Source organism: Muntiacus reevesi, chromosome 4, assembly GCF_963930625.1.
Source record: "Muntiacus reevesi chromosome 4, mMunRee1.1, whole genome shotgun sequence".
NCBI classification, from domain to species: Eukaryota; Metazoa; Chordata; class Mammalia; order Artiodactyla; family Cervidae; genus Muntiacus; species Muntiacus reevesi.
Genome location: NC_089252.1, coordinates 118,200,538 through 118,228,016, shown reverse-complemented (window position 1 = coordinate 118,228,016; position 27,479 = coordinate 118,200,538). Strand labels below are relative to the sequence as shown.

Below are 27,479 nucleotides of genomic sequence, written 5' to 3'. Positions count from 1 at the left end.
GCACGGGGCCCGGGACGGCACGCCCATCGGCACCTCCAACCGGAGGCCGGCGGCCCCTCCTGCACGGCCGTCACCCCGCCTCTCCCCCCACAGGTGACGGTCCTGCTGCACCTGGCGGACGTGGCGGTCCGGCTGGCATGGCGGCGGGCCCTGGACCCGGACGACCACTGCATCCCGTACCTCACGGGGCTGGGCGACCTACTGGGCACCGGCCTCCTGGCGCTCTGCTTCCTCATCCACGGGCTGCTGGGGACTGGGGCGCGGCTGGGCGGCCCCCTGGACCCAGCGCCTGGACCCTCCTAGGGACCTGGGAGACCCTCCCTCACACCCACGGGACCCAACGCAGCTCTTCTAGCCAGACCCCAGGGCGGGCCAGCCTCTGCCCAGCACACATGGGGTGCGCGGGGGCGGGGCCCTCAGCCCACAGGGCCATCCTCCCCCCTCTTCCGGGGACAGGCCTGCTCCTCCTTTCTGCTCCCAGCGTCTCTGATCGTCAGCAGAAACTCTGCTTAGATTTAAACCACCAGAGGAGGATAAAGGTGAGAACGGACGCCTGGCCCACCCCAAGGGGAGGGGATTGGCCCCAAACCACGGCGAGGAGAGGACGCTAGCGCTGCGGTCAAGGGAAAGAATGCCCAGCTTCCGGCTCGGCTACAAAAACTTTTATTCACTCACGCGGAGAGCTGGGCCCAAGCAGCAGGGACCTCAGTGCATGGGAAACAGAAGCCGGTCCCAAGCACCTCGGGGGACGAAGGTCCAACCCTGGCCCGGGCACTCTGAACAAGCAGGGAGGTGAGGTGCTGGTGAGGTGGCTGAGATCTATCTACAGATGAGGACGCAGCCCCCACCCCTGCCCCCGCAGGACACCGGGGGTCACCATGGAAAGCGGGGTCATTCCCACAGGCCCAGGCCCACGCTTCAGGAGACAGAAAGCAGAGTGAGAACCACCAGCATCTGAACGACAACACCTGCAAAGGCACAGAGACCAGCTCCGGGGGCCTGAGTCCAGTCCCCCCGCAGGCAGTAACCGTGCACGGTCACAGCTCGCGTCCTCCCGCAGGCAGGCGCACACCTGAGTGGCCCCAGGCCAGGGTCAGGGTCCGGCACGCGCCTCGGTGCACGGAGGACAGCTCTGCAAACCGCTGTCGGCTGCCACGAGACACCGACGCCCAAATAAAAACTAAGGAAGCTCGACACTGCCGGCGTGGGGGCTGCAGCAGAGCCTGCAGGGCCCCCTGCATCCTCAGCCTGTCGGCTAGGGGCCCTGCTGTCCTCAGGGCGCCCCACCTCCCCGTGTCCGAGCAGGGAGACCAGCACCTGCTCTCGCAGCCAGGGCGGGAGGCCCAGCCCCAACCGTCCCTGACGGAGAGGAGCAGAAACCCTCAACACCGTGCCCCGGAGTCTCTGAAGAACGGGCCTGGCCGCCCAGCAGCACCCCGGCCGGCCGGGTGGGTCACGGCCGGGCCTGCAGACCAGCCGCGCCTCCCGAGCATGGCGCCTCCTTGGGCCCCGCTGCGCCTCCGCCCGCAGGCAGCACCTCCTGCAAAGCAAGCACAGCAGTGAGCTCGCTGCCCAGGCTGAACCCGCTCACCCTCCCCCAGTTCAAGCATGTGTCACTTCAAGGGAGAGATTCCATCACCGACAAAACTGCAGAGAGGTGAGCTCTGTCCCCACCCCGGTCTCAGAGGGGGGACTCCCCGCCCCAGCCAGCCCCACGTGCATGGGCTCCAGCCGCCGCCTCTAGGGAGCCGCCCGAGCACTGGGCTCAAGACCTCCAGGGACACTGATCAGCACCCACCCCCTGCCGCCCCAGGAAGGAGCCCAAGATGAGGGCCGCCCCGCGGGTGGAGGGATGCTGTGAGGCCTTCCGGACGCTGCGACCAGGGGCCTCCAAGCTCCATCCAATGTCCACTTCTAATGCCACAGCCCAAGTTGAATATAAGAAAACCAAAGTTACTATTTGATTTTTACATACGTGTTTCAAATCTGATAAAGCACAGAGATCACCCTTATCTATCCAAATCTGAATTATCCACTGCCGCCCACACGCAGCTTAACCACTGACCCCAGCAAACCATTTAACATGCTTGGGCCTATCCGCAAAGGCTGAAACCCAGCCAGCCCAACTCTCACAGGCCTGAACACATGAACTGGAATACATGAAATCCCACCTTGCCCACCAAGACACGTGAACCCGAGCTGCAGGCTCAGCCTGTACTGCTCACACCCTCACCACCCCTTCAGAAAACACTGTGGCCACGTGGCCAGAGGCCCAGGGCGAGTCCACCTCAGGGACGAGTTTCATGGGGCACGACCAGCCCAGAGAACAGGGCGCCGAACCTGGAGGACGTAGACGGGCAGGTCAACAGCAAGCAGGGGGTGGAAGGCGGGAGGCTGCGGGCTGAGCGCCAGGGGCAAGACCCCATCCCCTGAGGGTTCGTCCTGCGGAAGCAAGAGCACCGTGTCAGGGACCCCGGTCCCAGGAGGCTGCCCCGTGGATGCGGCCGTGCCAGCTCAGCCCGCCCTCCTGAGGCCCACGGCGTCTGGGGCTGGGGGTCGGCCGCCTGCCCTCCCCGCTCCCATGGCCCTGCTCAGCCCCGAGGCCCACAGCCGCCAACACAAAGGCGCTCAGTGAAGATGCGCCAGGGGTCAGAGCTGAGCATCCTTGGTGTGGACGCCTCTCCCCTCCCCACCCCCTGCCAGCCCCGGAAGGCAAGGCTGAAGGCGACTGCGTCCCGCCAGATGGGGAGCCCAGATGCTGACCAGGGAGAGCACGGACACCGCGGCGTGACAGACCGGGGCGTGGGGGCTTGGTGGGTGTCTGACGCGTGCCCTCACCTGCAGCAGCTGCACCTGGACGCAGGGCAGGGCGCCGGGCACGGTGAGGCCGCCCCACAGCCAGGCTCCTGGGCCGGCACAGGCATCGCCGTCCCCCGGGCTCGGTGCAGAGGCCCCGGCGGCTCCTGAAATAGAGCACGACCTCCTGCGTCCTCCACACAGGCGGCGCGCGGGCCCCCGCCCTCTGGGGTGGACCCCGCCTCACCCTGCACGCCCGCCAACCAGGGGCACGCGGGCTCCCTGACACACGGAGCACAGCGCTCCGGGAGGAGGACGGAAGCTGCCTCCCCCCTCCCCCACCCCGACACCTGCTCAGCGGCCCTTCCAGTCCCACTTCCTTCACAAAACCATCACTGTCTTGTTTCATAACAATACTCTTAGAAAAACACTGACCACAAAGAAGACAAGCACCCAACCCCAGAAAGGTTCCCCTGACGCAGGAACAGGGCCCTGACCCTAGATGGCGGGACGGACAGGCGCGCTCGGGTGCCGAATGGCCTCGCACGGAAGACAAGCCACCCAGGGGCACGGCCACGCCTGCGGGGTCTCACTGCAGACGCCCCGCCCCCGGCCCCTGCATGGCCTCTGGGTCCACATTCCGGCCTCTGCTGGAATTTTACAGGAGTCCCTGTCACGCTTTCAAGTCTTCCCTCACCCTAGCACACTTCCCTGCTAAAAACATGTCCATAAATGGCAATTCCACTTATTTTTAAAGTTTATTTTACTGCGCTTTCTAGGAGTGAATGTTTTGCATCTGAAAAGCTGAGTCACCACTGTAGTTAGTGGTGCAAACCCATCGGGAACAAGACATTAAACTGCTAACTACGAACATCAGAGGGGAGACCCCGCTGACACATCAGGAGAGCACCGCCAGCATGCTCCAGGCAGCTCGTGTCTGTGTGAGCTTGCAGACTGCTGTCAAAACAATTTTTTAACAAAATGCTCACGTGCTTTAAACATACCTTCATCCCAACTCTGCAGCTGAGCTGCAGACTCAGCTCATTTGCTTTGGACGATGCCCATGTGGTACAATCAGACTTACCCCGATGGAGGGTCTGACCTCGTTCTACACCCAAATGGACACAGCTGCACGCCAAGTCGTTTCAAGGCATATAAGGGTAGCCCCTGTCATGAAACCACTATGGAATAATGAAGGCAGGCCCCAAATATTGCATCTTTTGAAGTTACTTTTAAAAGCAGACAAGATGGGGGGATGTCTGTGGTTGTTAAGAATCTGCTTTCCATTAAAGGGGGTGGGGGTTCAATCCCTGGTTGGGGGACTAAGAGCCCACACACTGTGGAGCAGTTAAGCCCGTGTGCACCACAGCCAAGACCCCGTGAGACCCGGCTAAGCCCGTGTGCACCACAGCTAAGGCCCCGTGTGACCCGGCTAAGCCCGTGTGCACCACAGCTAAGGCCCCGTGTGACCCGGCTAAGCCCGTGTGCACCACACCTAAGGCCCCGTGTGACCCGGCTAAGCCCGTGTGCACCACAGCTAAGGCCCCGTGTGACCCGGCTAAGCCCGTGTGCACCACAGCTAAGGCCCCGTGTGACCCGGCTAAGCCCGTGTGCACCACACCTAAGACCCCGTGTGACCCGGCTAAGACCGTGTGCACCTCAGGTAAGACCCCGTGTGACCCGGCTAAGCCCGTGTGCACCACACCTAAGGCCCCGTGTGACCCGGCTAAGCCCGTGTGCACCTCAGGTAAGACCCCGTGTGACCCGGCTAAGCCCGTGTGCACCACACCTAAGGCCCCATGTGACCCGGCTAAGCCCGTGTGCACCACACCTAAGGCCCCGTGTGACCCGGCTAAGCCCGTGTGCACCACAGCTAAGGCTATGTGACCCAGCTAAGCTCGTGCACCACAGCTAAGACTGTGTGACCCAGCTAAGCCCGTGCACCACAGCTAAGACTGTGTGACCCAGCTAAGCCCGTGTGCACCACACCTAAGACCCCGTGTGACCCGGCTAAGCCCGTGTGCACCTCAGGTCAGACCCCGTGTGACCCAGCTAAGCCCGTGCACCACACCTAAGACCCCATGTGACCCGGCTAAGCCCGTGGCACCACAGCTAAGAGCCCGTGTGACCTGGCTAAGCCCGTGTGCACTACAGCTAAGACCCCGTGTGACCTGGCTAAGCCCGTGGCACCACAGCTAAGACCGCGTGTGACCCGGCTAAGCCCGTGTGCACCACAGCCAAGACCCCGTGTGACCCGGGTAAGCCCGTGTGCACCACAGCCAAGACCCCGTGTGACCCGGCTAAGCCCATGTGCACCTCAGGTAAGACCCCGTGTGACCCGGCTAAGCCCATGTGCACCCCAGCCAAGACTCCGTGTGACCCGGCTAAGCCCGTGTGCACCACACCTAAGATCCCGTGTGACCCGGCTAAGCCCGTGTGCACCCCAGCCAAGACCCCGTGTGACCCGGCTAAGCCGTGTGCACCCCAGCCAAGACCCCGTGTGACCTGGCTAAGCCCGTGTGCACAGCTAAGACCCCGTGTGACCAGGCTAAGCCCGTGTGCACCCCAGCCAAGACCCCGTGTGACCCGGCTAAGCCCGTGTGCACAGCTAAGACCCCGTGTGACCCGGCTAAGCCCGTGTGCACCCCAGCCAAGACCCCATGTGACCCGGCTAAGCCCGTGTGCACAGCTAAGACCCAGTGTGGCAAACATGTTTTTAAAGTAGGCAAGGTTTACATGACGTGTGTCTCCTCCTCATCACCAGGTAGCATCGTAAAGATGAGGTGAGTCTGAACCCCCTCTCTCCTTGGCACTGACAGCGCAGCGCGAGCCGTGTTACCTCTGAAACCCCAGCTGGGATCCAAGCTCCGCCTTCATGCACGACTGTGGGCGCGCATGCTGCTTAAATGGGAGAATTAAGGAAAAATCACGCGAGTGGATCAGAAATAAACTCTGGTTCTTCTAGACACTGTGACTGGAGTCTGTTTCACACCTAGTGACAGTTGGGTCCACGGGGCTCAACAACGAGCCCAGTTTTGGTCAGCGCCTGGCACGTCACCGTGTTCACGAGGTCAAGCCCGACCAGCTCTGCCCACTCGGTCAGCACACGTTTAACTGAAGAGTCACACAGACCCTCCTCCCAGCGCCTTCAGTCCATGGGCGCAGGCCTGCAGCCCAGACGCCAGTCACCGTCACAGGGGTTGCTGCCACTGGCGCGGCGGGCACTCAGCTGGGCGCCCTTCCCCCTTCTCACCTGGGGGCCCCCTCCTCTCTCACCCGGGGCCCCCTTCTCCTCTCTCACCCGGGGCCCCCTCCTCTCTCACCCGGGGGGGCCCCCTTCTCCTTTCTCACCCGGGGCCCCCTCCTCTCTCACCCGGGGGGGCCCCCTTCTCCTCTCTCACCTGGGGGCCCCCTCCTCTCTCACCCGGGGGGACCCCCTTCTCCTCTCTCACCTGGAGGGCCCCCTTCTCCTCTCTCACCTGGGGGGACCCCCTTCTCCTCTCTCACCCGGGGAACCCCCTCCTCTCTCACCCGGGGCCCCTTCTCCTCTCTCACCTGGAGGACCCCCTCCTCTCTCACCCAGGGAACCCCCTCCTCTCTCACCCGGGGCCCCTTCTCCTCTCTCACCTGAAGGACCCCCTCCTCTCTCACCTGGGGGCCCCCTTCTCTCTCACCCGGGGCCCCCTTCTCCTCTCTCACCCGGGGCCCCCTCCTCTCTCACCCGGGGCCCCCTTCTCCTCTCTCACCCGGGGGCCCCCTCCTCTCTCACCCGGGGCCCCCTTCTCCTCTCTCACCCGGGGCCCCCTCCTCTCTCACCCGGGGGCCCCCTCCTCTCTCACCTGGAGGACCCCCTCCTCTCTCAGCCGGGGCCCCCTTCTCTCTCACCCGGGGGCCCCTTCTCCTCTCTCACCCGGGGGTCCGCTTCTCCTCTCTCACCCGGGGAACCCCCTCCTCTCTCACCCGTGGCCCCTTCTCCTCTCTCACCTGGAGGACCCCCTCCTCTCTCACCCAGGGAACCCCCTCCTCTCTCACCTGGGGGCCCCCTCCTCTCTCACCCGGGGGGGCCCCCTTCTCCTCTCTCACCCGGGGCCCCCTCCTCTCTCACCCGGGGGGGCCCCCTTCTCCTCTCTCACCCGGGGCCCCCTCCTCTCTCACCCGGGGGGACCCCCTTCTCCTCTCTCACCTGGAGGGCCCCCTTCTCCTCTCTCACCTGGGGGGACCCCCTTCTCCTCTCTCACCCGGGGAACCCCCTCCTCTCTCACCCGGGGCCCCTTCTCCTCTCTCACCTGGGGGGACCCCCTTCTCCTCTCTCACCCGGGGAACCCCCTCCTCTCTCACCCGGGGCCCCTTCTCCTCTCTCACCTGGAGGACCCCCTCCTCTCTCACCCAGGGAACCCCCTCCTCTCTCACCCGGGGCCCCTTCTCCTCTCTCACCTGGAGGACCCCCTCCTCTCTCACCCAGGGAACCCCCTCCTCTCTCACCTGGGGGCCCCCTTCTCTCTCACCCGGGGCCCCCTTCTCCTCTCTCACCCGGGGCCCCCTTCTCCTCTCTCACCCGGGGGCCCCCTCCTCTCTCACCCGGGGCCCCCTTCTCCTCTCTCACCCAGGGCCCCCTCCTCTCTCACCCGGGGGCCCCCTCCTCTCTCACCTGGAGGACCCCCTCCTCTCTCACCCGGGGCCCCTTCTCCTCTCTCACCCGGGGGTCCGCTTCTCCTCTCTCACCCGGGGAACCCCCTCCTCTCTCACCCGGGGCCCCTTCTCCTCTCTCACCTGGAGGACCCCCTCCTCTCTCACCCAGGGAACCCCCTCCTCTCTCACCTGGGGGCCCCCTTCTCTCTCACCCGGGGCCCCCTTCTCTCTCTCACCCGGGGCCCCCTTCTCCTCTCTCACCCGGGGGGGCCCCCTTCTCCTCTCTCACCCGGGGGGACCCCCTTCCCCTCTCACCCAGGGCCCCTCTCCCATGCACGGAACACCAGCGCCATCAGTGGACCGTGGCCCAGCCCTTCCCCAGCCGTGCAGAGATGCGTGATCTTGGGACAGGTCCACACTGGGGAGGGGCGGCAAGGTGACGTGTCGGGCACCATGGCCAGGGACAAAGCATAGGGAAGCGTGTTTCTACGCGTCTACAAACATCAAGGCTCTGGGGAAACACATGGCTGGCCCGAGGGCTCTGGAAGAGGGACGGTGGGCCCGTACTTAAGCTCCCCCCCGGCTGGCTGTCTGGGGCCTCGAGCTGCGGGTGGGGGTGTGAGCCTTCACACTCAAGGAGAAGCGCCCCCTGTCTCACATGAGAAGCCTGGATGCTTGGCAGGCTCCAGACTTCTACTTCCCTTGAAAGCCAATACAGTGCTTCAATCACCGAGCAAGTAAACATAGCCAACCACCCCCAGAGGACACAGACAAGCCAGCAGGCTCCTTATCCTGAACATGGGTAGATTTGGGGACACTGCTGCTGACCCTCCTGTGTGAGCAGAAATCTGCTAGCTGAAAGTGACTGAGGGGGGACATCAGTCAGCGTCTTCTGAAGTCCTGAGGAAGCGGCAGGCCCAGAGCCCGGGCCTCAGGGGCCGGATGGAGCCCCCGGCCTGACTCGCCAGGGCACAGCCTCCAGCTGGGTGACTGGAAACATGAGATACAGGGACCTGCATGCTGACAGTCCCGCCAACCAGCTGACACACCGCCCCAACTCTGCAAGTCTGCGCGCATGCACGCACACACACACAGAGGAGAGACCAGGGCGAGGGAGGGTGCACGGATGTCGAAGACCCGAAGCACAAAGCCTCCCCGGGCGCCGTGAACACACAGATGTGCAAACGTTCACGGCGTTTACGGCTGAAAACGGGACACAAGCGAGATGCCAAGCTGAAAGCAAGGCCAGCTGGTAACCTCTAACCAAGTGATGACCCTGTCTGGTATGTTTCTAAGTGTCTGGCTTCTAAAAAGTTAACGCTGAAGTATTAACAAAAGTAATAACAAAGAAAGAAAACCGCCCTGCAGACTCCGCCCCGGCAGCTCTGTCTCTACGGGCCCCACCCCATCTGTGCCCCCGCCACCCCAGGGCTTGGGGGCCTCCTCTCCAGTGACAGTGAACACCGACCACACGCGGGCGCCACGGGGCAGGGTTTACGTGAAGAGAGCTGGCAGAGAAGAGCGTGCCATCATCATACGGAGAAGAGACGCACGGACGCCAGAGCACCGCTGACCCCACACGCCTCTTACACTTTTGAGACAAGCTGTGGCTAAATATCTCACGTGGTGCTTTTGGAGGAAGCCAGCGTCAGAATCACAACGCAGCGAGCGCGGCCGCCCCGGACAGACAAGCTCACAAACCAGCACGGACCGTGCAGTCCCCTCAGTGTGTTTTAAAGACCCCACAAAGCGGCTGACGCTTTAAAACCAGAAGCCCCCCGCCCGGGCTCCCACACACCCCACCCAGCACACGCAGCCTCACCAGTGCGGCTCCCGGGGCCTCTCTGCTTCTTCTCCTGGGCTCGCTGAATGGACTGGGAATCAGTTCTCGCTGAGCCTCCACCTTCCTGAATCCAAAAAAAAAAAAAAAACAGCATCATCAGTTGGGACCCGAACAGCAGGGGGCGAGTGAGCAGAGGATGTGTTTCACGGTCAGAGGATAGAATGCCAGGTCGGGTGACGGGCGCCCAGTCAGAGCTGCGATGGGACTCTGATCCACAGAGGCAACGCTTATTCCTCCGGAGTCTAAAACACGCAAACACCTCACACGGAAACCAGCCTGTGAGCCGAAGACCCCTCTGCTGCCTGAAACACAGAGCCCAAGTCCTGGTGACGACCCGAACCCCGCCCCGTGGCCTCGGGGCCGGCCTCCACCTCCGGGGCTGCACTCCACCTCCCGGGGCTGCCCCAGGGGCCGTGAGGGGCCGGTCCACGGGCGCGGGGTTGGGAGCCCCATGGGGACACAGCCGACCCTCATCCCTGGGGTCGCGGGCCTACCTGCGGCCCCCTCTCCGCGCGCCTTCCGGGCTCCCAGACGCCAGGCCAGCCCCAAGCACACAGCTAGCGAGAAAACGGACAGGGTCGGGATCAGCCTCACGTGCCGCTGACCCTGGGCCTCGGCCACCGCTGTGTCCCTCACGGTGGACGCTGACTCCATGGATTAGCTCTTTGTTAAATCGTGGCAAAGTAAGATTTAACTTTTTGAACATAAACATCACTATCGAATTTAACCTGCACCACAAAGAGAAAGCTACTTGACTGCTCCCACCTGAGGCTGAGGAAAAGCCTGTGCCAAGACTCTGATTACGTTACTCTAAGTTACAGCGAACACATGACCGACACGAGCGCAGCTGTAACACGCGAGCGTCAGGCCTCACAAGTGGAGAGGCCATCATAACCCTCCAGAGACAGAACTCCCAGACCACTCTCTTTTTCTCGTCAGTCCTAACTGGTAATTTTTCCTGGTTTTCACGTCCATCAATCTTTAGACACAGTGATGTCGCAATTCCTCTCTGTCAGGAGTCCGTCTGAGGACCTGCTGTTACATGATACACTCAAACACCAGGACATTTCAACACTGTGAACATCCCAGCTTTTCTCAGGAAAAGACATGTTTTATCACCAAAATCATAGGATTTGAAAAGACCTTAGAAATTGTGTCAAAAAGCCCCTCATTTCAGAAATAACTGAGAACTGAAGGCTCGGACAAGTTAAGTGATTTGCTCAAGGTCACAAACACTAGTCCGTTCCAGATTCGAGACAGGAATTCGGGTTTCCAGACTTGTAGCCGGGGCGCCACGCTCTCGCAAGCCCCTAGGAAGCGTCTGCAGTAGAGGGTTAATCCAGGACACCGCACGATGGGGCAGGAGCCGAGCTAGAAGCTGGTGACCCCAGGGCACCTCGTACCAGGTAGAAGCCGCCGGTCGCCGCCGCAAGTCTAGCGTCTCTCCGAGGACCGCTCTGCTCCAAGGGGCTGGACTCCACAGGCCGCGACGCCCCTTCGCCTGGCTCCTGCTGCCAGCCAGGCTGGGCGCGGGGGGGCGAGTCTGGCTCCGCCTTGACGGGCACCAGTGGCTCCGGAACACTGCTGGCTCCCTGGGGGCCACCTGGGGTCAGAGCCTGGGGGTCCTGACCCAAGTTCTTCACAGGCACGGCCACCAGACAGCCCAGGGCCCCCGCACCCATGGCCGGCATGTCGTCCGTGGCGAGGCCGCCCTGCTGGAAACCCACAGCTGCCGTCCCGAGGACAAGGGGGCTTTCCGGGCCAGGTGGGATGTCGCCGTGGGCTACCAAGACCAGCGGGTCCATTGGCCCGAAGGAAGCCTGACCGGCAGGGAGGTCCCCTCCAAGAGAGGCGCCCACAGAAGTCACATCGATGGTCAGGATCCCAGCGCCCAGCGCCTCGTCAGGGGCCCCAGGGGCAGCACTGCCGTCGGCCGGCGGGTCGGAGAAGAGGACCGCCAGGTCCACGTGACTGAACTCGCCCTGCCCGGGGCTGCCAGGGTCACTGCTGGGCATCAGCGAGCTCGGAGCCCCCAGCGGAGGGAAGAGATCTGAAAAGGAAGGAACACTGGTGACCATGGTGACCAGAGAGGGGAGGGCCATCTGCGCTTAAGACGTGGACAAGACACACCGAGGGAATGTGGACGCCCCCCGCAGCCCCTGCCGGCCCCCGAAGGCACCATGCTCTGCAGGAAGGAGCCCTGCATGGGGGCTCAGAGCCTTGAGCCCCCGGGTCCTCCCCCAGCCACTGACGCTCCCAAGTAACAGCGAGACGTTTCACCCCGAGTCCTTCAGGCTCCGCACCCTTCACTCGCGCCATCCCGCAGTGCCCGGGGAGACCGACCCCTCATGGACCACGAACCACCAACCTCAGGCCACGCTGACCCTGCGGCTCGGGGACCCTTCTGGGGTCGACTGTCAGGCCACCTCTCAGCCTGCTCTCTGCCTCTCCCGAGCTCGAGGGGGGAGGACGGGGAGGAGTGCGGGGCGAGCTGGCCGGCCGGGCTGCAGAGATGCACAACAGGCCCTGCGCGCTGAGCCCAGGCCACGGCCCCCTGGACAGAGTGGCTCCCAATGGGCTTGGAGAGCCGCCCTGTTTCCAGACGACCCCGCCCCACAGCAGGCACAGGCCCGGCCCCCAAGTGGCCTCCCCTGACCACAGCGGCACCCGCGCCCAGCACTCGAGTAACTGCTCCTCAGTGAAGGAGCACCAGCCTTGAGGTCACCCTCGGGGGAAGGGACGATGGCGACATTAAAGGATGTCACTGAACGTCCGTGCTGGAGTTCAGATGCAAGAACACCCATCATCCCAAATCCTGGCGACTGCTCGCCAGGCATCAAGCCACCAGGACAACGGCAGCACGAGATCTGGCAGAGGAGCCAGCGGGTCTGTGACAGGCCTCTCCTGCAGCGGCCAGCACCCCCCAACCTGGAGCCAGCCCCAAGCTCACACTGCCCCGTGGACGCCGCAGCAGAGCAGCTACGAGGTTCCACTGGGGACCCGGGGAGGAACGCTGCCACAGACGCCGTCCCCGAGCAAGCGAAGGCCAGCCAGCCACGCGGAGAGCCTCTGCCCGCAGCTGTGCTGCTTCGGAGCTTAGACGCTGGGCCCACCCACTGGGGCCTCAACCACCATTCAGCACCAGGGAACATTCTAGAGAGACGGCAGGGGCTCTCTGAAGATGGTAAAAACGGAAACACGTCTCTTTCCCAAAACTTTCCAGTTTCCTACACAACCTTGCTGATTCAGCTCTCTATGAAAAGATCAAGAATGCTAATATGGTTTTTCCAGTAGTCATGTATGGATGTATAAAGCTGGACTATTAAGAAAGCTGAGCGCCAAAGAACTGACACTTTTGAACTGTGGTGTTAGAGAAGACTCGTGAGAGTCCCTTGAACTGCAAGGAGATCCAACCAGTCCATCCTAAAGATCAGTCCTGTGTGTTCATTGGAAGGACTGATGCTGAAGCTTAAACTCCAATACTTTGGCCACCTGATGTGAAGAGCTGGCTCACTGGAAAAGACCCTGATGCTGGGAAAGATTGAAGGCAGGAGAAGAAGGGGACAACAGAGGATGAGATGGCTGGATGGCATCACCGACTCGATGGACATGGGTTTGGGTGGGCTCCGGGAGTTAGTGATGGACAGGGAGGCCTGGCGTGCTGTGGTTCATGGGGTTGCAAAGAGTCGGACACGAGTGAGCGACTGCACTGAACTGAACTGAATCTAGGCAAACATCAAGAAGCACCAACTTGCTCATAAATTTCCTTAGCCTTTTGCTAATTCCATGAGTTTACTGGAGACCTGCCACGTGCGAGAGCCAGATGTTCACAACCCGTACACAAACAGTAACACCGACCACGTGAAGGCAACCAGCTCCCTCCACGCCAGCACTGCCCTGCCCCACCTCCACCCAGTGTGACTCCACCCAGGACCAGCGTGAGGAGACCCAACCCCTCCAGGGCCAGGCAGGGTTCCTCCACGACAGACACACACTCCCCAGCACCTACAGTCACGTCGAGCCGTGAGTCCCTGCCCACCCACAACAGACTTCCTCACCTACCCAACACGAGACTGCGTCACGTCGCAGGCCCGGGACGTTCACGCCCGACACGAGACCGCGTCGCGTCACAGACGTGGACAGTCCCAGTCCCCTTCCCTACATGCCCTACATTCCAGCTCCCCTCCCAGGAGCACAGAGCGGGCGGCGGCTGTGCTCGAGGTGGGCAGGCAGCCCTGAACAGAGTCCAGCAGCAGCTGCTCAGGTGACTGCAGCCAGGACTTCACCCTCGAGGCGCTGCAGGAGCAGCACAGCCGCCAGGCTCCGGGGAGAGGCCACTGCCCGACCACCCAGCCCCTGCACGCCACACCCGGGGGCCTGGGCTCACGGCTGGAAAGCCAGGCTGCCAAGTGACCAGCGCCCAGGGGTCAGGACAGCCAGCGCCGTGTGCAGAGTCACCGCGGGGCTCATCGCAGTTTGCGCTCTGCCCCTGCGCTCATCCAGAAACAGTCTGTTCTGTCTCCACAACTGTCCGGGCAGGGCTGGACAAGAGAAGCTGGAGGGGACAGGGGTGGTGGAGGGGCAGCTCGGCACACAGGATGAGGTCAAGGCGAGCTTCAGGAGCCCTGACTGCCCAGGCCAGGCAGGGGAAGCCCCTGAGGCCGGGCAGGCAAGAGGGTCAAGGCAGCACGGGCAGACGCGGGGCCGCGGGCATGGCAGCCACGGGCCCCGGGCCGGGCATCCAGGACGCAGCGAGCGGCTGCACCCAGGACGCGCCCTCGGGCCGCCGGGGGCCCACCTGGGTGCCGGCGGTGCTGCCTGAGCACGTGGGCCTTCATGCTGTGCTTAGAGGCGAAGAGCCGGTCGCAACTGGACACCGGACACCTGCTCTTCGGGGCAGTCACGTCCTGCAGGTGCTTCTTGGAATGGATGTAGAGGCTGCTCCGCGCCGAGAACCTGGCATGGCACCCTGGGGAGACAGGACAGCTGCGTGAGGCACCAGGGCCCCTGCCCCGGGCCGCACCCCAAGATGCGACGGCCGCACCAGGGTCCTTGCTCCGGGCCACACCCCAAGACGCGACGGCCGCACCAGGACCCCTGCCCTGGGTCACACCCCAAGACGCCGGCGGCCACACCAGGGCCAACAGGAGCAAGAGCAGCGCTCGTGGGAAACGCGTGCAGAGTCAGGCAACGGGACACAGGCTCCCCCTCAGGGCAACCAAGACCGTAGGCGCCTCTGACGTCTGACGGCCAGACAGACGGTCACCGCCCGCCGAGGAATTCTGAGTCACCCTCCCTGCTCTGTCACCTGAAGGTGACAGACACCACACCTTCAGAGGTCCAGTTACTTGATCTGCACACTCTCTCCACGGAAGAAATTTCAATTCCCTGGAAGACTGTAGACGGCATCTGGAAGAGCTCTTTGCTCAAAAAGATTAAAAAATGAGCAATCCAAATCCAACAACACATTAAAAGGGTCACACACTACAATCTAGTGGGATTCTCCCCAGCGATGCAAGGGTTTCCAGGATCCACACATCAGTCAGTGTGACACAGCACACCGATAAGCAGAAGAATAGAAACCACATGATTATCTCAATGATGCAGAAAGAGCTTCTGACAAATTCAGCATCCATTTATGATAAACACTTCAGAAGGTGGGCACAGATGGAACACACCTCAACATAATAAAGACCATACATAACAAACCTTCACTTCACACAACAAACTAATATCACACTCAACAGTGAAAAGCTGAGAGCATTTCCTCTAAGATCAGGAACTAGACAAGGATGTTCATCCTTGCTACTTTTATTCAGTACAGTTTTGCAACTCCTAGCTAAGGCCACGAGAAGAAAAAGAACCAAAGAGAATTGAAAACTGGAAAAGAAGAATGTAAACTGCCACTGTTTGCAGATGACACGATACTATACACAGAAGATCCTAAAGATGCCACCATAAAACTGCTGGAGCTCACCAGGGCATCTGGTGAAGCTGCAGGTTGAAAAATTAATGCACAGCAACCTGTTGCATTTCTAGAGACTAACATCAAGAGATCAGAAAGGGAAATTCAAGAAACAATTCCATTTATCAACATATTAGAAAAAATAAACTATGCAGGAATAAACCTACCTAAGGAGACGAAAGACACGCATTCCAAAAACTATAAGACGCTGGTGGAAGCAAAGATACAAACAGACATACCAGGTCCATGGAGCAGAAAAATCAACACTGTCAAAAGGACAAAATACTACCGAAGGCAATCTACAGATTCAGTGCAATACCTATCAAATCACCAACAACACTTTTCACAAAACTATAACCAAAAAAATGTTTTAACTTGTATGGAGACAAAAGACCCTGAATCCTCAAAACAATCCTGAGAAAGAAAAACAGTGCTGGAGGACTCCAGCTCCTTGACTCTGTGTGGATCACACCACAAAGCTACAGGCACCAAAACAGTATGGCACAGGCGCAGAAACAGAGATCATATGAACAGGATACAAAGTCCAGAAATAAACCCACACACTAAACAGTCAAAGGAGACAAGACTACACAATGTTGCAAAGAAAGTCTCTTCAGCAAATGGTGCTGGGAAAACTGGACAGCTACACAGTAAAAGAAAAAAAGAAATTAGATCATTCTTTAACACCACAGACAAAGATAAGCTCCCAATGGATTAAAGAGCTAAATGGATTAAAGACCAGACACTATACAACTCCTAGAGGAAAACAGAGAACATCCTCTGAAAAGAATTACAGCGGTATCTTTTTCAATCCATCTCTCAGAATAATGGAAATTTTAAAAAATTTAAAAAAAAAAGAACCTAATTAAACTCAAAAGCTCCTACATAGCAGAGGAAACCATGAAACAAAAAGACAACCCACAGAAAGGAAGAAAATATTTGCAAACGATGTAACTGACACGAGCTCAGTCTCCAAAATTTATAAACAGCTCTTGAGGCTTAGCATCAACAAAACAAAGAACCCAACCAGAAAATGGGCAGAAGACCTAAATGGACATTTCTCCAAGGACGACATATAGATGGCCAAGAGGCACAATGAAAAGATGCTCAATATCGCTAATTATCAGGAAAATGCAAATCAAAACTACAGTGAGGTACCACTTCACACCACTCAGAAGGGCCATCATCAAAAAATCCACAAACAAGACTTTCCTGATGGTTCAGTGGTGAAGAAGCCACCTGTCAATGCAGGAGAGGCAACTTCAACCGCTGGCCTGGGAAGATCCCACCCGTCTTAAGAGCAACTAAGGCCAAGCACGTGCCATGACTACTGAGCCTGTGCCCCAGTGCCCGGGAGCCGCAAGCGCTGAAGGCTGCACGCCACCGCTCCCCGCAGCGGAGGAGCAGCCCCTGCTCGCAGCAACTAGAGAAAAGCCCGCAGGGCAACCAAGGCCCCGCCCAGGCGCACCAAACCCTCACACTGTAAACGCAGGCGGATGCGCAGGGAACAGAGCCTCCCACACTGCCGGCGGGAATGTCAGCTGGTACAGCTGCTGTGCAAGTGTGGGGTCCTTCAGGAACTGAAAAGAGAGCCACCATACGACCGTGCAACCCCACTCAGGAGCACACATGCAGAGAAAACACCATCCAAAAGGATACACGCACCGCAGTGTTCACTGCAGCACTGTCTGCAAGGGCCAGGATGTGGAGGTAAGCTGTCCATCGACAGAGGAAGAGATAAGGGAGATGTGGGACATGCCTAGCGTGGAATACTACGCACCCACTAAACATGATGAAGAGAGGCCACTTGCAGCAGCGTGGAGGACCTACAGATTCTCCTGCTGAGTAAAGGAAGAGAAGGAGAAATATCATACGACACCCCTCATATATGGGGTCTGAAAAAGAAATGGTACAAACTCACCCACTCACAGAACAGAAACAGACTCAAAGGCTGGGAGAACAAGCTCATGGGTGCTGGGGAGGATGGCGGGAGGGGGTGGAGCGCCCCATGCACACACTGCGCGTTTCACACACGTGTGCCCCACACACGGGGCCCCACTCAGGGCCACGGGGCCACCTGGGGGTGCTGGGGGCGTGCTGGGGAGAAGGTGTGTGTGTGCGCTCGGCCGGTCCCTTCGTCATCTACCTGAAACTCTCACAACATGGCCAAGGACTAATTAGGGGGACTCCAACATAAAATGAAAAGTTAAAGAAAAAGAACAGGGGGCGCAAGGTAATGCTGGCCCGCTGAAGGGACTGCCCCGCGAGAATGTAATTCTGATTCACAAGAGTTGCTGACACAAGCGATTTTCCAATGACCCACTTCCTTGGATCCAGTGGAAGATGTGAGTGCATTCAGAACCTGAATGAAGACTCAATGAGAATGTCTTCTATTTGACTGGTTTTTCTATGAGGCTACTGTAGAATGTGGAAAAGTGGGTTCCTCCAGTTTCTGAACAAAACAGAAAGAACTGTCCTAGCTGCATTTGTTTTGATGTTCTTGCTGCAAATGAACCAGAGAATACGGCTGGAGGGGAATACAAGTGCTTCCCCAAACGCTGTAAATGCCAGCCACCGTGTTCTTACTGGGCTACAAGACCTTGAAATAAATAATGCTATGCGGTGGGGGGGGGGGGGGGGGGAGTTTGGGAAAGATGGAATCATGATGCCAGCTGAAAAGTGGCAGAAGGTAGTTGAACAAAATAGTGGGTAAGAAGTTCAATAGAGTTCTTCGTGAATGTGAGAGAAGTGTCTTTTATTTTTACTTAGAAGCTAAAGGAACCTTTGGGCCAGCCCAAAGGATCTCTTTAGCCCGGATTTCCCTGATGCCCAGCAGCACGCGCGCACGTCCACGTGTGTCAATGACCACCTCCTCCTGAGTGTCTCGTGTCATCTCTTCACAAAGACGTTCCCACACAGTCCTCAGGCTTCTACCCAGTCACCCCGCCCAAGGGAAAGGCAGCAACAACCCCAACAAACTTCCCTGCAGATCCCAACTCCCGCCCACCCTCCCAGGGGGCCACGATGCCGCACACACTTGGGCCGGGAGAAGCCCCGCCAGGCCCAGGCCGTCTTCAGCCCGCCAGCCACACTTCTGTCTCCAACCCCTCCCCGGCTCCCGGGAGTCAGGCTCCCAGCCCATGCCCCCAGCACCCCACACGTTAGCTGTGCACCTGTGGCCTGCCCCCCAACTGGAGCCCTGCGGAGACACAGGTCTGTGTCTGGTTAGACCACTGGGGTACCTTCGCTACATTCCAGGAAACACTCAGCCTCAAGTGGGTCTGTAGTGTCTCCTTTGAATGGAGCTTTCCCCATAGTATTACGCCAAATCCTTAAAACCATCAAACCAGCGGGGACTCGGCAGAGCCACAGCCCCGGGTCCCGGGTCCAGCAGTCGGACTCTGGACCTGCCTTGCTAGCACTCTGCTCCCAAGACGCATGCCCCCGGCTAAGACCTGCCGAGCCACCCCACCCCTGGCCCACATGGCACCTCAGACGCATCCACCCGCGGCGCCAGGTGGCCGTGGGGCCGCTCACACCTACCTTCCACAGGACAGGTGAAGGGCTTGGTGCCCAGGTGGGTGACGCTGTGGCCCTTCAGGTGCTCGGCCCGGGTGAACGACTTGCCGCAGCCCTCGACAGGGCAGGGGAACCGGCGGTCGTCATCATGCTTCCTGTGGGACAGACGGCAGCGAGGTGACCAGGCACGCCACCACCGCTCTGCAAGACGCACCCACCCACGAGCTCTCCATCACAGGGGAAACAACCCATCTCAGAAAAGCCTGGATTTGGTCTCTAGCCCTCACGGGCAGAAGTCCTCCTTCCTCATGGAGCCGACCACAGAGCTTCCACGCAGGGAGGAGCAGCCACCTCCCCCGTTCAGCCACCAGCCACCACACAGGCTGTCCCTGCAGCAGGGAAGCTCGCCTGACACGCACATGGTCTTTCTCTGCGCAGACGCCCTCAGCCCCGGCTGGGCAAGGACAGAACACCTCCTAGTTCTCTGGGTCCCCAGGCAAAACAGGAGGACACGTGCTTCAGAGTCAGAGCTGCTGAGAGGCCAAATGCAGGACAAAGGCCAAGCGCCAGGGTCACCCGCACAAGGCCCAGTCCCTCAAGGGGTCACCACAACCACAGAAGTGATGACAGCACGAGGAAGGCTTAGTCTATAACCTTGACTTTTCTAAAGATCAAGTTGCGTGTTAAGCATACTAACTAAATTTAAAAACAAGTAAACACAGAGAAAACTAAGTGATCGGATTCTGTGTGGTTTTCTTCTTATGAACTTTCTGAATTTTCCAAGTTACCCACACGTGTTTTTTATAACTGAAAGAAATCCACAGATTATCCCATCTACAGGCTTCTGCTACTAACCAATAACTCACTCGTTTTCAAAACGAAGAATTCAACCCAAATGTAAAGGTTACCTCTTGTGCCTCAAGAGCTTAGACATGCTGGTGAAGGTCCAGCCACAACTGTCAGAGTCACAGATAAAAGGTCTTTCACCTTAGGAAAGAAAAACCATGCCTCGTGATTACAACCAGGAACTGTGTGGATGCTGGGCGGGGGCCGGACATCCCCGGCTCATTACCTGTATGGCTTCTCAGGTGGATTTTCAGGCGACAGGCTTTGTCGTACTGTTTGCTGCATCCAGGAAAGGAGCAGGAAAAGAGTTCTTGTTCCCGGAAGTGGGCCCGGTTGTGGGAAAACAGAGCACTCACGGTGATAAATGTCTTCTCACAGCCTGAGCAGAAAAACACAGAGCCTGCTCACTGGTGGGGCAGAAGGCACATCACAGAGCTGACCCAGTCACGCCCGGGCGCCACTCGCACGGGGGCAGGTGGCGAGGACGACGACTCGGGGGTCTCCCTGGAGGCTGAAGTTGGGGCGGCTCGGGGCAGTTCACAGGCCACCCACCCCACGCAGCCACCCGACAGACCCTCCAGGTGCGCTGGGAACTCAACGACCAGTAAACCCAACAAGATGAACCAGATACTAAGGAACCAGATTCTGTCTGGTCGGGCTAAGTCTGAAAGGGCTGCCAGCTACTGCAGGAACACCTGAGGTCCCCTCACCTGTGGAGTCAGGCACACCCCACCCCTGTGCACGTCCTCCCGGAGGCAGACCAGCCCCTACTGCCAGCTCCTCCTCGCTCTGGCCCGTCTCCTCGGGGTTTCCTGCTCTGTCACGAGTCACCAGGCTCATCTGCGCTTAGATGGCCTTTTCCCACCTGCATCTTCAACCTGGGCTGACCCATGGGACTTGGAACATGACTAAGCTCTCCTCTGGGGAGAGCGAGAAGCCATCAGCTCCTTCCCTGCTGGCTCCCTGGTAAAGAATCCACCTGCAATGCAGGAGACCTGGGTTTGAGCCCTGGATCAGGAAGATCTCCTGGAGAAGGAAACGGCAACCCACTCCAGTATTTCTGCCTGGGAAATCCCATGGACAGAGAAGCCTGGCGGAAGAAGCAGGCTGTTGATGGAGAAGCAGAGCAGGACGCAACTTAGCTACTAAACTACCAGCTCTCCTTCGACAGAAAAGGTCAGTGCTCACATCAGGCACGACACACGAGGCTGCAAGATGCCCGTGAGCAGTGGATGCTGCGGCCCCTCCCAAGCCCTCCCGGGGCCTCCACGGGGTGCAGAGCCCGGCACCCCTCCTCTCTGCAGCGACACTCAGCGGGGAAACGCTCATCTCCCCAAACGCCCCCCACCCCTCCTCCCGTACACATCTGTCTCTCCCCAGCGCCCCGGCCAATCCTCACTTTAGGCTGCAGTGTCGTTGCCCCCTCGGTCAGGTAGACACATCTGAACAAGCAAAATCAGCGTCTGCCTCAGCAAGACGCACCCTCCCCCGATCGACGGAGAAGCCACAGGACCCAGCGCCTCAATCCACCCCAGCGACCCATGGCCTCCACCCGGATCAGCCCTCAGGCCCCTGCGGTCTGGAACATCCCACTGGTCCCTCTCCTCCTTCCGCTCACCCACCCAGGACAGACACCTCACAGATCATTCACTTCAAAATCCAGGGTGACCCCGTGCCCAGAGAAGGTGGATCCCAGATCCTGCTAGCACTGTGCTCGGATGGATGCCCTCTGAGCTTTTCACTAGAGTGCGGGACAGAGAGCGAGTGCGGGACAGAGAGCGAGTGCGGGACAGAGAGCGAGTGCGGGACAGAGAGCGAGTGCCCTCCAGCCATGCTCTCCACGGAGACGGGGTGCACAGGACCGGCCAGGGCGCTCGGGAAGATCAGAGAGAACTCCCTAACATCTGACTTTTCTTCCGCCCTTTCAAAATCCCTCATTCCTGTACACTTCCATGACCTGGACACTATGCGGAGCGCATTCCCGGTCCACAACTCATCAACCGATCGCCGGGCGCACACTCCAGCTTCTCTTTTAAGGAAGGCCCTCCAGAAGCCTCCCCCCTGCCCGCATTCCCTGCCTTGGCTCCGCAGCCCGGCCCCGGGTCCCCAGCCCCTCCTTCGCAGGCACACGCCCTCCGCAGCTGGAGCCGCCTATCCGGGTGAAGAGTCCACGGGCACTCACCCACCGGACCCACCACGCCGGGAGTCTCCATCTGAAGATGAAGACGAGTTTCAGAACTTCACACAACCATAAAGTCCAAACGAAACAAAGGTTTTAACGGCATAAAAGGCGGAGGCGCCGCAGCGGGCGTTGATCCCCTGGGGCGCCCTAATGTTTCGCGCTGGGTGCGCGGGCGACCCAGAGTCCCTGCAGCTAGGGGCGCGCGCCCGCAAGCCGGACTGAGCGTTTCCCAGTAACCAGACCTGCCTCTGGTTCCGTAGGTGGGAAGATGGCTTGCGGTCTCGCTCATCGGACGCACCCGGGGGAGGGCTCCGAGATTCCCCGAGCTACTTCGCGGCCAAGCGGGGTCCGGGAGCCGCCGCGCCCCCGGGGCGGGGGGAGAGGAGACACCGCACCCCGCCCGCGCCGCTCACCGGGAAAGTCGCACTTGTAAGGCCTCTCGGGCTCGAAGTGGCTGCGCTGGTGCGAGCTGAGCTTTGCGTGCGTGGGGAAGCGCTCGGCACACACCTCGCACTTGAACAGGCTCTCCTGCTCGTGCGCCCTCATGTGCGCCTTGAGGTTGTACACGGTGGTGAACTTCTTGCCGCAGCCGCCCACCGGGCAACCGAACGGCCGCAGCTTGTCGTGCGACTGCAGGTGCCGCTTGAGCTTGTAGGACGTGGTGAAGGCCCAGCCGCAGCCGTCCAGCGGGCACTTGAAGGGCCGCCGGCCCTGGCCGCTGCCGTGCGTGAGCAGGTGCACCTGGAGCTGGTGCTTCTTGGCGAAGGCGAGCGCGCACTGCGGCTCGGGGCATCGGTAGCCGGGGCGTGCGGGCGCGCGGCGGGCCTCGGCCGGGCTGCCGGCCTCTTGGCCGGGCGGCGGGCCCCGAGACGGCGCGGCCAGCGCAAGGACGCCGCGCTCCAGGCGCACCAGCAGGTCCTGGGGGCCGGCGGACCCGGGGCCCCCGAGGGGCGCGGTGCCGGGGGCCTGCGCGGCGCGGCCGGCCGGGTTCGAGGCGGCTCGGGGCTCGGGCTCCGGCTCCTGCCGCCCCGGGGCCGCGGCAGCGCCGCGCGCCACGTCCAGCAGCACCACGAGAGAGTCGCCGCCGGCGACGGCCGGCGGCCCGGCGTCCGCGCAGCGCGGGTCCCGCGCGCCGCCCTCTGGCTCCCTCAGCAGCAGCAGGCGGCGGCGCGCGGGGCCCGGGGCTCTGCGGGGCCGGCCGGGGCCACCGCCGAGTTGGGGCCCTAGCGCATCCGGGGCCGCGGTAGCAAGCAGCGCCGGCGCGTCCATTTTGGGCCGCGGCGCGTCCAGCCACCGCCTCGCCGGAAGCGCCGCCCCGCACGCACGCCCGCCGAGCGCGACGCAGACTGGCCGCCGAGCGCGACGCCGTGTGCGACGCCGTGCGCGATGCCGGCTGGTCAGCGCCCAAGCGCGCGGCGGAGCGGCCCAGGCGCGCATGCGCGGGAGTCGCCCAGGGTCCGCCGGGCGCGTGACGTCACACGGGGCGGAGCCTTCTTGGAGGGGCGGAGCCGTCCGGCGGCCACTCGCTGCGGCCCTGCCGCCAGGCTCGGCGTCCCTCCCGCGCGTCTAGGGCGATGACCCCGCGGCCCCCGCGCTCCCTACCCGAGCGGCCCCGCCGGCTCTCTCTCCCCTCGCCGGACGTCCCGCCGCCGCCCCACCGCCCCCCGCTCCTGCGGGATCCACGCAGGGTCTGTGTCCACGGCGCCCTGGTGTCCTTCGTCCCTCTTCCTGTGCGGCCCGTAAGGACGGAGACCCTGGGGCGCCCGCCACAGCTGAGCCCCGAGGCCAGCGCTGGAGACTCCGCCGACGTGCGGTGCGTTGGTGACCGCTTTATTATAAAAAGCACCTTGAGAATAAGGGACTTCGGGAGTTCCCGCGATTAGGACTCCATTCCCACAGCTGGTCAGGGAACTTAGACCCCCCAAACCCCAAGGTGCAGCACCCCCCCAAAAAAAGTACATCAACAATATTGGAAAGAATAGGAAACACACCTACATATACTTTTGAACTGTGCTGTTGGAGAAGACTGTTGAGAGCCCCTCGGACTGCAAGGAGATCCAACCTGTCCATCCTAAGAGAAATCAGTCCTGAATACTCACTGGAAGGACTGATGCTGAAGCTGAAACTCCAATCCTTTGACCACCTGATGCGAAGAACTGACTTATCTGAAAAGACCCTGATGCTGGGAAAGATTTAAGGTGGGAGGAGAAGGGGACAACAGAGGATGAGATGGTTGGATGGCATCACTGACTTGATGGACATGAGTTTGAGTAAGCTCTGGGAGTTGGTGAAGGACAGGGAAGCCTGGTGTGCTGCAGTCCAGGGGGTCGCAAAGAGTCGGACACGACTGAGTGACTAAACTGAACTGAACCTACATATATATATGTTTGTGCCAAAAATAAATTTTTCCAAGACCATTCAATAAAGGCAACAGTCTTTTCAATAAATAATTCTGGAATCACTGAATAGTCACACACAGCAGAGAGGGTTTGGACCTCTGCCTGATATCAGACACAAAAAGGAACTCAAAGTGGATCCCAGGTCTAACCTAAGAGCTGTAACTATAAAATGGCTAGAAGAAAGCATAACTGTAGATCTCTGTGACCTTGGATGAGGGAATGGCTTCTCAGATGTGAAACCAAAAGCCCAAAGAAGCAAACTGGGCTTTGTGAAAGTTAAAAAATTTGAATCAAAGAACAGGAACAAAACAGTGAAAAGATAACCCATAATATGGGAGGAAATTTGCAAATTGTGTATCTGGTGGGGATCTACTATCCAAAACATATTTTTAAAAATTTGTAAGTCAATCACAAAGACAACCCAATTTAAAAATACACACAAGATCTTAATAAACATTTTTCCAAATAAGAACTAGCCAATACACCCATGAAACGAAGCTCAGTTTCATTAGTCATCGGGGAAATGCAACTGGGAACCACCATGAGATACCACTTCGCACCTACGAGGGTAGTTACAATTCTTTAAACAGAGAACAAGTGTTGGTGAGGGTGTGGGAAAATTGGAACCCTCATGTATTTCTGGTGAGAATGTTGCTGTGTAAAAAAGGTTGGCAGTTCCTCCAAAAGTTAAAGACAGAATTTCCTTGTGTGCTAACTCACTGCAGCAGTATCCGACTCTTTGCAACCCTATGGAGCGCAGCCCACCAGGCTCCTCTGCCCATGAAATTCTCCAGGCAAGAATACTGGAGTGGTTGCCATGCACTCCTCCAGGGGATCTTCCTGACCCTGGACTCGATCCCATGTCTCTTACACCTCCTGCTCTGGCAGGCGGGTTCTTTACCGCTAGCACCACCTGGGAAGAATTTCCTTATAGCCCTGCAATTCCACTCCCAGGCATACATCCAAGACAAGTGAAGATCCATCCACAGAGACACTTATATGTGAACGTTCACAGTAGCATACTGCTACAGTTAAAAAATGGAAACAGGTAAGTGTTCATGAACAGACACAGGGGTAAACAAGATATGGCCTATCCACACAAAGGAATATTATTTAGCCGCAAAAATGGATGAAGTACTGATACACACTACAACACAGATGAACGCTGAAAACACACCAAGGGAAAGAAGCCAGACCCCCAAAACCACGTACTGCGTGATTCCATTCATATGAAATGACCAGAATAGGTGGACTTTTTGGCCAACTCAAGAAAATGTGATTATGGATTCAACAGATTTTTCAATATTTAAAAAAGAGGGAAATATTGACACATGGGACAACATGGATGAACACTGAGGATATTGTGCCAAGTGAAATGCTGGCAGCCCCTCTCCCCTCCATGGAGGTCAGGGTAGAAAACTAAAAGGTCACCCCTCCGGTCATGAGGCGGCCTACCCCCAGTAAGAAATAGGCAGCTCCTGTCCAGGAATGAATAGCAAACACACTATGGCCGGCCGCGCCGTAGAGACCGATGGCGTGTGTGAGCTAAGTCACTAAGTCGTGTCCGACTCTCTGCGGCCCCGTGGACTGTAGCCCACCAGGCTCCTCTGTCCATGGAATTCTCCAGGCAAGAAACTGGAGTGGGTTGCCATTTCCTCTTCCAGGGGATCTTCCTGGCCCAGGGATCAGACCCATGTCTCATCTGTCTCCTGCACTGGCAGGCAGCTTCTTTACCACTCACACGCCCTGGGAAGTCCCAGAGGCTGGTGGGGACTGTGGCAAGTTGGATAAAACAAGCCCAGGCCCCAGAGCCCTCCAGGTGATGACTGAGCAGGGGCGGCGAGCGCACGCTGTCACCTAAACTCAACTTGAAGTAACTCAAATCTGGATTTTTAAGTGGAATTTCCCAATTATTAAAAATTGGTGACAAAGTCAAATTTTAAAGGTGTGGGGGGCAAATAATACACATCCCCAAGTCAGGTCTGGCCCCAGACCCAGGACAGGGGTCCCCTCTGGAAAGCCCAGGGCAACAGCGCAGAGCCCTCCTGCCCTGGTCTGGGCTGGCCAGCAGGGAAAGTCTGTCCCCGGGCAGTCCTAGGTGCCGGGGAGCAGAGGTCGCCAGCGAGGGCCCTGAGGCTTCTGCAGTTCTCGAGGCAGCCAGGCCCACTCCCAACAAGGCCAGTTGGTTCCTGTCTTCATTGTTTCGATGAACACATTTCTGAGTGAACTATGCTCCCCTGCTTTCTTACAGAAGGCTGGCAGAAGGTGGATGCAGGCTGTGGGGAGTGGAATCTAAGCTAGTGGTTTTTAGTGCTCTCCTAACTGTGGTAAGAGGCCAGAACCCGGGTTCACAAACAACTTCTCTGGAAATATCTGACTACAGAGGGCCTGCTGCGCCAGTTGTCCCCGGAGCGCAGAGACATGTCCTGACCTCCGCCCCGAACGCTGGGGGCGTGCTGAAGGTCAGTGGCCGCAGGGGCTGGGGACTCAGTCGCTGCAGAGCCGGTGGGAGTGGCACACTTTCTCTGGCACCTCCACAGCTACCAAGTCTGTGGTCGGCTGCTCTGCCGTCCTCCTGGGCCCCGTGGGGGTGTCGGCCGTCCCTTCTCCCTGCTGGCAGCGGAGACGGGGGGAGGGGCATGCTCCCTGGTGGGCTCGGTGGGAGCCCAGGGAGGGTCTGGAGCCCTCGAACGTGGCCACAAGCCTCCTTAGACCCTGCCCTGAGGCTGGCCGAGTCCTGGCCCTCAGCCGTGGCCCTGAAGGACTCAGGGTGCTGGGCGGAAAGGATGACAGGAGGTCCTGGTCTTCAAACTGAACACACACATTTCCCCTGAGAAACAGGGAATGTTTGTGCAGATCCATACAACAGGGTGACCTTCAAGGAGACTTGTATCAACAAGTATCACTTACTCTCCTGACTTCAAGTAACTCAAAACCTGGGTTTGTTTTTTTAAGTGAAATTTCCCAATTTCTAAAAATTGGTGACAAAGTCAAAAAACTTTAAAGTGGGGGGGGGGGGAGGCAAAAAAATCTTCAACCCCAGGACTCTGGCCCCAGACTCCAGGATAGGGGACCACTCTGGAAAGTCCATGGAGAGAGAGTGGAGCCCTCCTCTACATCCGGACCCCACGCTCGCCATGTGCAACAGAAGCCTGCAAGGATGGCTTGAGCAGGTGAGGACCAAGGAAAGGAGAAGGCACCCAAGACTGTCACAGTAGCACCCAGCACTGCCAGAAGCCCAGGCACCTCTGATTTTCCACAAGTCCCCATGCGTTCAGTGATCCCCTCATGGTCACAGCA

The 27,479-nt window shown here is 59.4% G+C and overlaps 2 protein-coding genes across 10 annotated transcripts in view; one reads left to right on the top strand and one right to left on the bottom strand.

Annotated features, from left to right (window-relative positions):
• The window catches only part of SLC41A3 (solute carrier family 41 member 3), a 28,439-nt gene extending 25,196 nt beyond the window's left edge, over nucleotides 1-3,243 (top strand). For all 5 annotated transcript variants that reach the window (XM_065934061.1, XM_065934064.1, XM_065934060.1 and 2 more), the window contains exon 11: nucleotides 94-3,243. In XM_065934061.1, coding sequence (XP_065790133.1) covers nucleotides 94-303 — 210 coding nt within the window. In that variant the 3' untranslated portion in view covers nucleotides 304-3,243. The remainder of the gene's footprint in view (nucleotides 1-93) is intronic.
• ZXDC (ZXD family zinc finger C) lies at nucleotides 1,383-23,101 on the bottom strand. Of its 5 annotated transcripts, XM_065934055.1 has the most exons (11): nucleotides 22,194-23,099; nucleotides 19,825-19,977; nucleotides 19,661-19,739; nucleotides 18,777-18,907; nucleotides 14,067-14,237; nucleotides 10,672-11,318; nucleotides 9,763-9,825; nucleotides 9,248-9,332; nucleotides 2,839-2,963; nucleotides 2,341-2,442; nucleotides 1,404-1,540 (listed from the first exon to the last, which is right to left on the bottom strand). In XM_065934055.1, the coding sequence occupies exons 1-11, from the start codon at nucleotides 23,047-23,049 to the stop codon at nucleotides 1,454-1,456; spliced, it is 2,499 nt and encodes an 832-aa protein (XP_065790127.1). In that variant the 5' UTR covers nucleotides 23,050-23,099; the 3' UTR covers nucleotides 1,404-1,453. The 5 variants fall into 5 exon arrangements, with proteins under 5 accessions (XP_065790129.1, XP_065790130.1, XP_065790127.1 ...); XM_065934056.1 differs by lacking the exon at nucleotides 9,763-9,825 and having other exon boundaries at nucleotides 22,194-23,097; XM_065934057.1 differs by lacking the exons at nucleotides 2,341-2,442; nucleotides 2,839-2,963 and having other exon boundaries at nucleotides 1,383-1,540; nucleotides 22,194-23,100.
• Nucleotides 23,102-27,479: the final 4,378 nt, after the last annotated feature.